Source organism: Ipomoea triloba, chromosome 7, assembly GCF_003576645.1.
Source record: "Ipomoea triloba cultivar NCNSP0323 chromosome 7, ASM357664v1".
NCBI lineage: Eukaryota > Viridiplantae > Streptophyta > Magnoliopsida > Solanales > Convolvulaceae > Ipomoea > Ipomoea triloba.
The window spans coordinates 2,593,422-2,604,301 of record NC_044922.1 but is presented as its reverse complement, the minus strand read 5'-3'; the positions used below and the strand labels follow the sequence as shown (position 1 = coordinate 2,604,301).

The 10,880-nt window shown below is 35.0% G+C and overlaps 2 protein-coding genes across 2 annotated transcripts; one reads left to right on the top strand and one right to left on the bottom strand.

Moving 5' to 3' along the window:
• Positions 1–498: 498 nt before the first annotated feature.
• Positions 499–3,193, top strand: LOC116026339 (immune-associated nucleotide-binding protein 9-like). The gene is made up of 6 exons (XM_031267823.1): positions 499–652; positions 1,259–1,487; positions 1,600–1,877; positions 2,028–2,192; positions 2,289–2,423; positions 2,777–3,193. The coding sequence occupies exons 2-6, from the start codon at positions 1,262–1,264 to the stop codon at positions 3,038–3,040; spliced, it is 1,068 nt and encodes a 355-aa protein (XP_031123683.1). The 5' UTR covers positions 499–652; positions 1,259–1,261; the 3' UTR covers positions 3,041–3,193.
• Positions 3,194–3,414: 221 nt separating this feature from the next.
• On the bottom strand, positions 3,415–10,880 carry LOC116025889 (agamous-like MADS-box protein AGL11). Its single transcript, XM_031267264.1, has 9 exons — positions 10,561–10,880; positions 9,410–9,610; positions 6,931–7,012; positions 5,441–5,502; positions 5,044–5,143; positions 4,793–4,834; positions 4,617–4,658; positions 3,968–4,141; positions 3,415–3,561 (listed from the first exon to the last, which is right to left on the bottom strand). The coding sequence occupies exons 2-8, from the start codon at positions 9,589–9,591 to the stop codon at positions 3,977–3,979; spliced, it is 675 nt and encodes a 224-aa protein (XP_031123124.1). The 5' UTR covers positions 9,592–9,610; positions 10,561–10,880; the 3' UTR covers positions 3,415–3,561; positions 3,968–3,976.

Below are 10,880 nucleotides of genomic sequence, written 5' to 3'. Positions count from 1 at the left end.
AAATTGGTCATGCCACAATAACACTAGGACCAAATGAGGATGTTCTAATAAAAAAGGACTAAAAGTGGATTGTCACCTATAAATCTAGGACCGAAAATGGAATTATCTCTATTTGTAAACTACATTAGTAATTTAGTAGTTAAACTACAAATGAAAATCTATATTCTCAATTATGAAAAATTCTCATTATAGTGAGATTATAATCTATATTCTCATTTATAAAAAAAGTTCTCATTATATTGAGATTTTAATCCATATATTAATTTCATAAGTTGGTGTTGTCATATCGGGAACTAACATACATGTTAAAACTTGAAGGAGAAGCTTATCAAAGAAGGTGATCGAAGGCGGGGGAATTGTCTATAAAGTGGAAGGTATTACTCTTGAGTGTGAAGCCATTTGCAAGAAACACATTTATTTTTGCCAATTACGCATGCAGCCGACTATTATAATACCCAATTCTTTGGAAATGAACAAAATCTACTCTGATCTACTACTCATACAGACATACAGTAGCCTTGGAAACACCCAAAAAATGATCAGATATTAAATATTTATACATACATGCATTCAAATACCTGAAGTCGTCGTCTCTTTCTCCTGCAAGTGAAGTCATCCCTTTCTCCCTCTACAGCAAAATCCATCACTAACGGTTAGCCAGTTCCTTCATCTATCTATCTTAAATTCATTTGTTTTCTAATTGTTGGGAGTGTTTTCCTTTGTTTTGTGATTCTTGGGCGCATTTTTGCTTCGAAATTTGATTTTTTGTTTGTCATAAAGGTTGGGTTTTTGGCCCGTGAAGGGATTTCTTCTGGTTACCCTTTTGTTGAAATTTGAATGCTAGTGCTCCGTGATTGCGTGTTTTTTAGTGTTCATTGATCAACCTTAATTGTGTGTAAGCATGTTGTTGAGTTAGTACTTTTCGATTTCTAGTCTGTTGGATGTTTGCCATGTTGTTTGGATTATGGAGTCAAGACTACAGGGCTAAATCAGCCTAGGTTGCTGAGCTGACGGGCTCAAACCAAGAAGCTGAATTGGTTACTTATATTGGGGTCAAACTTGTAACCTTGTGTTAACAATTTGAAAGTCTGACCAACTTAGCTGGGTTACCCCTTTTTGCCATGTTTTGTCTTTAGAAGATAAAAATTCATATATCTACCATTCATTGATGATGTTCTTTGTTGCTCCACATTGATTAGTGAATTGATTGAATGTTGTTTGTGGGTTCCTGGAAATCATGATGTGGTTTTGGTCTCAGATTATGGGTGGAAGTGAGATTTATGATAATGATGAGTGGGAGTTGGCTTATGGAAGAACTTTGGTTTTAGTGGGTAAGACTGGTAACGGGAAAAGCGCTACTGGTAACAGTATTCTTGGAACTAGTGCATTCAAGTCGATGAAAAGCTTGGCTGGTGTCACTAGTACTTGTGAGTTACAAAGAACTGTGTTGGACGATGGGCAAATTATCAATGTAATTGACACACCGGGTATGTTGATGCTATTAATCTTCCAAATATATTTATATGATGTCCATTTGAAGTTTTCTCTTTTAATTGTTTTAAGTGTGGATTGTATTGGAACGGTTACTGGTTGTTGCAGGTCTATTTGATTTTTCTGGTGGATCTGAGTTTATCGGGAAAGAAATTGTTAGGTGCATCAACATGGCTAAGGATGGTATACATGCTGTTCTTGTAGTTTTCTCAGCTAGAGCCCGGTTTTCAAGAGAAGAAGCTGCTGCTGTTCAGAGATTATGCGACTTTTTTGGAAGCAAATTGACTGATTATATGATTGCTGTTTTCACTGGTGGGGATGATTTCGATGAAAATGAAGAAACTTTGGATGACTATTTAGGTCGTGACTGTCCCGGGCCTTTAAAGGTATAATATAATCTGTTCTGCTCGTAGATTAAATTATCTTCCAAGTCTCAATCTCGCGACTTCATATTCATAGTTTTGTGTATCTAAATTCTAATTTGACAGTCTACTAATTTTTGGTTGTCTTATGTGTTATATCTTTCTGATTTGCAGGAAGTTCTTAAGATGTGTGGAAATAGGAAAGTGCTTTTCGATAATAAGACGACAGATGCATCCAAGAAAGCTAAACAATTGAGAGAACTACTTGTCCTTGTAAACATGGTGGTAGAACAGAACAATGGGATACCATATACTGATGAGATATTCTCGCACTTGAGGGTATGTCATTCTTTGGACTCATTGTTTATGTTATTTTTGATTGTAATATCACTCTGGTTCTCCGGATGCTAATTCACGATGCTAATTATTCAACAGGATGGAGCAATTAGACTTCGCAATGAAACTGCAGAAGTTGAGTCCTCGAAGGGATACACCAAACAGGACTTATCTTTATTGAAGGATCAAATGCACAAATCGTATGAAGAGCAACTTAAGCGCATCGCTGAAATGGTTTGTCAATTGTGGTTTTTTTTTTTTTTTGTTATTTTAACATGCTGAGCTGACATTACCTAATATGGTTCTTTAAAGCCAAACCCGACTAGTTTGATATTGTCTTTGTTGCGTTGTGCTAACATTACTGACTAGTCAGTATGTGTATGTTCTCCATGCTATCCACAATTAAAATGCATTATCCATTCTTCTGAAATGGAACTATTCCCTGTTTTAGTGAAGTTGCCTTTTGAGATCATATCAATCTATGTGTGTCAAAGAATGGAATAATCCATGAAGATGATGAAAGTTAGTTAGGGAAGCAAAGAGTGCCATTGTTATACTCGCCATTTATAAAGCTTATGCATTGGCAGGTGGAGTCTAAGCTGAAGGAGACGACTAATAGGCTCGAGGAGCAATTGTTAAAAGAACACACCACTCGCTTGCAGGCTGAGGCGAGTGCAAGAGAAGCCTTGGAGAGATCCAGTGATGAGATTCGTATACTGAGGGAGAATCTCGAGAGAGCGCAAAGGGAGGCTGAGGAATTGTCGAAGGAGCATAGTGCTCAAGTAAGAGAAGCCCAAGAGAGATCCAACGATGAGATTAATAAGCTGAGGGAGAACCCAAAAGGAGACTGAGCAACTCCGGCAAGCTAGAGATAACGGGTGCTATATTCTTTGACAAACTTGTTGATGTTCATATCCTATCTATTTGAGGTTGCTTGTTTTTAATCCCATTGTCACTTGAGGGTAAAACAATTTGGTTTATAAAACTTGACTGCATTAATCATCCTACTTGGTGCTACTTTAATTTTGATGCATTCCCTATTTATTTGACACCCTTTGGGTGATAGGGGGAAGAGCTAGGCGTGAGAAATCAACTTCATTTTGAATTTCTAAACAGGCTTTGAAATGGATATTTGGAGCTATAAATGCAAAATGTGTGTAATGGCAGAAGATGATAATAAGATTTTAGTAACTAATTAAGTTGTTTAGCTTTTGGACGGTTATGGTTGCACACAAACAAACAAACAAACACAGCACTAAACACAAAGTCTTAGCAGAAGTCTGAGTAGTAGCAATAGTACACAAATGAAAAACACACCAACAGCCAAATGTATCCTCCCTCTGATCTGCACAACACACCTGCATCAACCAACCTGCATAACACAAACCCCACAATTCAAAACTGTCATCATCATTCTACCATCCAAGCACACATATCAACAACATCAAAATCACGCCTGCACGGATAGCTCAGTTGGTTCGAGCCTGACAAACACAATGTGAGAGTTTCGCCCTCTTAGTAGGGTGACTTCTTTAGGGCACTAGATACTGGTCCTCCCACCTAATGAATGGGTCAGTGACTGAGTCATTGTGATTTACCCTTCATACGGTGGGACGAGGGATTTTGCTTTGTGGGCAACCACATCAAAATTGCATGCAGAAATGAGCTTGCAGGGCTAGAAAACACAGACAAAACCACCCACCACTCAAAGAAAATAGGCAAGAAAACATGAACAGAAGTACTAGCCCTCTGCAGGGTTAAGGTGGGAGAAGATGTACTTGTGTTCTTTAGTCGAGGTGGAGGGTCTTCTTGTCTGGAACAGGGTAGGAAGCTTGCACACTTTCCATGACATTGAGTTGCAGCATGTTGCGAGCAAGGTAGTGCTGGATGGCATGGTAGTCTTGCCCTGCAGGCATCATGCTTAGCTGCTGCAGCCTCTCATTTTCAGCTATCTGTTCAAAGGGAAAAAGGGCCAATATAAGCCATTTTGAAGACAAGAATTCATAGATCCAAGAGACCCAAAACTTTGGGAGCCACCACAATTAAGTTGGTCAAGTTGTTAATTTGATAACCGCAAGGTTACAAGTTCAACTTTCAGCAAAAGTGGTCTACTGGTCTTTTTAGGACTTGGTTTGAGCCAAATAACTATATGCAACTTAAGCTGATTTACCTACTTATGGTCCTTTGCTAGCTAGGGTTACAAGATTATTGATTTTGGAGGCAATCCCAGTCAAACTGTTCAGGCTGTTGATCTACTTAATAACCACAAGGTTATTACAAGTGGCCTTCCAGTAGGAGTGACTTATTGGCCTTATTGATTTGAGTCAATCAGGTATAGGCAAGTTAGACCAGTTTACCTCATTGTTATCCTTTGTTGATTAGAGTTACAAGATGACATATTCAACCACACACACAAAGTTTAGGTACCTTGGCGCGAAGGAAAGCGTTTTCTTGTTCAAGCTGTACCTCCTGTTGGTTGATCACAAGAGATTTGAGTGCAATTTGGTGAAGAAAGTTTATGAAAATCTTAAAGCATATTGAAGGGTAGTATGTAGTAAAAAGATGGCATATATATAAATGAGCAGTAGATAAGATAATGTTACCCTCTTTTGCAAGTTCTCAGTTTCAGCAATAATTAGATCATGCTGTTCAACACATACATAATAACATGAAATCATCAGATCAGAAAAAAATGTGTATTTGAGGATTATATATTGCTGCAACTATAAAAACAAAGTGACATATATATGATAGTTATCTTGTAAGAAACATTTTTCAAGTAAAAACTATGAATTGATCCTCCTCGTTGATTTGAAGTGGAATATGTAATAAAAAATAGTGGCATTCAACTTGCCTTTTTGGACCTAATTTTTGAAATGCCTCTTTCAAGCCTGCTTTCTAGTTGCTTCAACTCCCTCACATTCAAAGAGCCCAAGCCTTCTCCCACCAGATGCCTACAATATAATATGCACATCAACATCAGCTATTGAAAAAGAAAATCCTTATTCATATCGCTAAAACGTTAAAAAGACCGACAAATTATACCATGGACTAGGGTCTATACCGTACCGTGTTTATTATTATTATTATTATTATTATTATTATTATAAATAGAGATGACTAATAATATTTTTGTAAATAATTATAATTTTATTTACAATAATGTCATTTTCATTGTACCTTTTTGGAAACAGTAAAATCATATATATATAATGCATGCATGCATATATATTGTTGTGAATTGAGGTTACCTATTGGAATTCTGGAGCATATGTATCTGTTGACGCAGCTTCTTTGATTCTTGTTGATAGAACTACATCCACATCAAACAACATATATGATAATCAAATGAATTTCATGGATTTCTCAACAAAATAATTTTTTCCCTTTTTTAAACCAAAGTACTAGGCAATCATTATTACTAGGCAATCATTATTGTTCCACATAGTTGCGTGGACTATACTTTAGTACACAAATAATGTATTTTTAATATATTAAAAATGTAAATTATATTTAAGAAAAATAAATTTTTTGAGTACTAAAAGTACATTATTTTGTATAATGTCCATTTAGTACATGGATAATGTACTTTTAGGGTTGTTATGCCGTGGACCCAGGTCCACCTTGCAAGGTGGACCTGGGTCTACATTCACATACACTATATTCTACATTCACACTTTGTAAACTCTACATTCACACATTATAAGATTATATGTTTAGTAAATATATTACCACTGTTATGCATTCACACATCCAAAACTCTATATTCACAGGTCCTATACTCCATATTCACAACTTGAGAACTCCACATTCACACATTATAGGCTACAAGTTGCTAGAACTTGTTAACTCTATTACAGATTCACACATGCATAACTCTACATTCACGATTTCTATACTCCATATTCACAATTTGAAACCTCCACATTCACACATTTTTGGACAACTCTACATTCATACAATCATAAATCTATATTCACGATTTCTATACTCTACATTCACACTTTGAAACCTCTATATTCACACATTTTTGGACAACTCTATATTCAGAAATATGTTTACTAATTAAAAAAAAAAAAAAAAAAAAAAGAGACAAAAACGACGTAGTTTTGGACCCAGGTCCACCTTGCAAGATGGACCTGGTTCACAACATAATTTGCCGTACTTTTATTATATTAAAATTTGTACTTTTTATTATTGTCCACACAAAAATTTGCCAGTACTAAGGGTGTTAACGCAGACGGTCTTACATCACCCAGTAGTGGGCTAGAAATTTGGAGGGCTGACATCTGAAGCAGACTGGTCAAATTTCTTTGGCCTTAACCCACCCATACTGAACCACAAGCTAATTTAAAAAAAAAATTAAACCTTTTTTTAAAAATAAAATACTTACATTACATCACATACTATATTTTAATATATATATATAAATAGGAAAACATATAAATTTTAGTTCATATATATCATGATTTGGTAGATAGTGATGTTTTAATCATAAATACTACTCCGCAATTTTTGTATACATACAAAAGTATTAATTTATATTGTATAATGAACAATAATGTATACTATGATTTTACAAGTATGATTACTTTAGTAATATTTAAATGTAAGAATGAGTTACGACAAATTAGTTTTTTAAAAGATCAATTATTTTTTCTCAATATTCATATTCGTTATTAGATGTTTTATTTTAAAAGCATATAAATTAAAGAGTTGAGTTAATTAAATAAGAAAATACCTGGGCATTAAGCTCTTGAGGGGTGCAGATATTTGAAGCATCAGAAGTTGCCTTCTTGTATCGCTCTATTGTGCCCTTAATGCTGCATATATATTCCCAATAGTTAAATGAGTGAATTTTATATGTATTTAATCCCAATATTCCATCACTTCAATTATATATATTAATCCTCATACATATATGTATCATGCAACAAGAAATTTTTATTTTTTATTTTTTTGAAAAAAAAATCCCACTTTTTCCGATTTTAGCTATATTTTTTTTTGGATAAGTAAAGAAAATTGCAATCATTATCGGAAGGGTGTAACCCTTCACAAGAGAGATAAGTCGCACTAAGAAGACTCTATGCAACAGGTTTAACTTATAATTAAAGTGTTGACAATAATCGAACTCATAATATTTTGATACGAGAATCAGATTCTACCCGCTGAACTATCTCTTTGGGGTGAGACCATCTACTCTCTTTATAGTTTGTGGGGGTGGGGAAAGGTTTCATAGGAAAAGAAAGTCATTGGGATTTCAAACTTTAATTTTCCTAGCTGTGAAGGGAGGCAAAAAACCTAGTAATGATTAAGATTGTGTTCAGATGGTTGTTTGTTCAAAAGGATGCAAGCAATAAAACCCCAAAGCTGAAAAGGGAAGCAAGGAACAAAGATCACAGTACAATGAGATAACACAAAACAGGAAACCAGATCATGAAACCTTAAACTGGACTGCCTGGGTGGGTGGATCTATATCTTCATAAAGCTATGATCACATCCAAAAGTGGGGTTTGGATTCTCTCAAAACACACACACACACACACACAGACATATATATATATATAGTTGTATGTTTAAACATCAGATCAGACTGCATACATTTGCATGTGAGAGGTGGAACTAGCAATTAAGCCACAGGGAGAGATTCTAGTCTTGTGGGGTGCTTTTTGGTGCAAATTCTGCCTGAGAACTTATGAGCCAATTAATGAGACATGGACTGACCCTTTTTTTTTTTTTGGGTTACAAGGACAACGCAGTCACTACATAAGAGTGTGTATTGGATAATTTTTGTTCCTGTATAATAGCTTGTAAACTACATAAAAAAGGTAAATCGCACTAGAAAGACTATGTGCCATGAACTCGATCAACCAGAAAAATTTTGACAAGAATTGAACCCTAACTTGAGAAACTGACACTTAATTTCTTATGCATGCTGCTGGCCTTTACTTATTATTTTTTTAAAACTTTATTTATTTGTTATTATTGTTGTTGTAGAGTTTTTTTTTTTTTTTTTTTTTTCTAATCCAACAACAATTGTTGTCATACCATATTTGATTTTTTTACTTTAAAAAATTGTAATTTTAGTGCTTGACATTTAATTTAATAGCCATTTTGATCCTTCAATTTCAATGACTTCTTAAGCAAAATTCTATCAAAGTACGCATTCTTAACAATTATACAAGGACAGAATTGTCTTCACTGTAATATTTTTTTTCAAACATTGGCTTAAAAATGTAGACTCTAGTAAAATTTTGTCAAGAGAAGTTGTGGGAATGACTAAAAATGTTACTAAATTGAAAGTTAGCACTAAGTGTACATATGCCACATAGGCACATAGCTTGTCTATCAATATAAGAATGAATGATGAGCTAGAGATCCACAAATGAAGAATCAAATAGCAGTGGGAAGTGACAAGCTTATACACATATATAGTAGCTATATATCCCCCCCCCCCCCCCATCCCCCCCNACCAAAAGTTGTGTCATACATTATAGAGGAAAAATATTTCACTCATTCATCTCTACTATCCAGCATGCCTCATCAACACTCATCCCAATTCAATGAAAGAATCCCAAAAGAAAGGAGGAAACACTCCAAGTGCATGAAAGTGGGGTGAGAAGAAGTACAAGAATAATGTGCAATTTGTAAAGTTACCATGTAAGATTTTACTAAGAATGTAAAAGGGGGAAAACTCAACCATCTTGCTACTCAAGAAACTTCTAGTTTTTTTTTTTTGTTTTTTTTGTTTTTTTTAATAGCTTTTTTTTTGGGGGGGGGGGGGGTGATGGGGGTGGGGTGGGGGTTATATAGCATATGGGATCCTTCCTGAGACTAAGTCGGATTCAATTCGAGTTGTGTCCAGAGTTTGACTCTACTTGTATGAACAAGAAAATGAAAAAGTTGCGTGCAGACATGGGACAACATATAACTTGTCCAGACAACACAAATATATATCTATATGCATTGATGAAGTTAAGTTGGGACAACAGAAAGTGAAAAGGTTAGGTTGCAGACATGGGACAACATAGAAATTGTCCAGACAGCACAATATATAATCAACATGGGACAACAGAAAATGAAAAAGTAGTTGCAGAAATGGGACAACATAGAACTTGTCCAGACAGCACAATATATATGCATTAATGAAGCTATATATTAACATAAGGGAATGGAAGAGCAGAGCTGGGAAACAAAAGAACAGAAAAAAGAAACATTACTTGTTGTTGGAGTATTCATAAACGCGGCCACGACTAGAGAAAACAATGAGTGCAATTTCTGCATCACACAGAACTGAGAGCTCATAAGCCTTCTTTAGCAGCCCATTCCTCCTCTTGCAGAAGGTCACCTGGCGATTCGTGTTGTTTTCGATTCTCTTTATCTCAATCTTCCCCCTCCCCATCTCAGCTTAGCTTGCAGTCCTATCCATGGCATCATTTTACCATTTAGATTACATCTGATAACATTATATTAATGATCCAAGAACAAACATTAATTACATCCCCTTTACAATTCAGAAAATTGTGGGACAACCCATCCAGCCAGTCAGGTTGGTCGTCCTGTTGACTTAATAACCACAAGCTTTCAAGTTCAACTCCCACTGAGAACAGCTTATTGGCTTTTTGGGTATGAGCGATCAGATATGAACTACCTAGGTTGATTTACCTCTTTGTGATTTTTTGTCAGCTAGGATTACAAGGACAGATTTTACCCAGTAGAGTTTCCTCATAATCCAAAAAGAATTGTGGGACAATTATTAAGACACCCAATGTTGTAATCAGATCCCCAGAAATGAATTTCATGAAAAGAGAGAAGAAACATAATCAAGAAATTAAGGATCAAACAAAGAATCTTTCTTTAATTTGATCCAAACCCCAAAAACAATAAAACAAAAAGAAAAAAAAAATCTTCTTGGAACTATATATCTGATTGATGATGCTTATATATATATATATAGAATCTGATCAGATCAGATTCACTCTTTTTATGAGTCTAAGCTGACAGACAAAAACACATTAAACAGAAATTCAAGAACAAAAATAGCTTCTTTAATACTTAAAGTTGAAAATAAGACAACTAAAAAATTGAAAAATTTCCAGCAGATCTAACCTAGCATGATGACTATGTATATATATATATATATATATATTTATATATATATAATGAAAATCTGGAAGGTTGCTATGATAATCACTTTTCTGCAAATGCATGAAGGGGAAAAAAACACATATTTGTTCTTGACTTTGCTAATTTACTTATAATAATAACAATAATGATTGCTATTATTTTTGGATGTGTTTTGTTTGGAAGAAAAATTAAGCAGGTGGGTGTAATATTATCCTATGTTAAACTACTTTAATCTACCACAGACCTGATCAAGTAGCTTCAACTGAAAAGATTGCTATTTTCTGGCAACTTCAAACCCTTTTCCAAAGCTTCAAACAAAATCCCAAACAATCCCTTAGCTCCTCTTCCTCCTTTATCTCCCACAAAACCAAGAAACCCCAATTATTTATCTCTTTCTTTCTTTGTACCTGCAACTATAGAGATAGATATAGAGATAGAGAGATAGAGAGAGAGAGAGAGAAAGAGAGCTGGCAGAGAAAATGACTTAGAAATGGCTTTTTACCAGATATGAACCCTACGTGATATTATGGAGCTGGCCAATTTAAGAGCTTTGCAGTGCCATTT

Coding starts and splice junctions, on each gene's coding strand:
- LOC116026339 (XM_031267823.1), top strand. CDS start 1,262: ATGGGTGGAAGTGAGATTTATGATAATGATGAGTGGGAGTTGGCTTAT. Junction 1,488..1,599: donor CAATGTAATTGACACACCGG/GTATGTTGATGC, acceptor TGGTTGTTGCAG/GTCTATTTGATTTTTCTGGT. Junction 2,193..2,288: donor AGATATTCTCGCACTTGAGG/GTATGTCATTCT, acceptor ATTATTCAACAG/GATGGAGCAATTAGACTTCG.
- LOC116025889 (XM_031267264.1), bottom strand. CDS start 9,591: ATGGGGAGGGGGAAGATTGAGATAAAGAGAATCGAAAACAACACGAAT. Junction 5,144..5,440: donor ATGCTCCAGAATTCCAATAG/GTAACCTCAATT, acceptor ATTATATTGTAG/GCATCTGGTGGGAGAAGGCT. Junction 4,835..5,043: donor CAAAAATTAGGTCCAAAAAG/GCAAGTTGAATG, acceptor TGTGTTGAACAG/CATGATCTAATTATTGCTGA.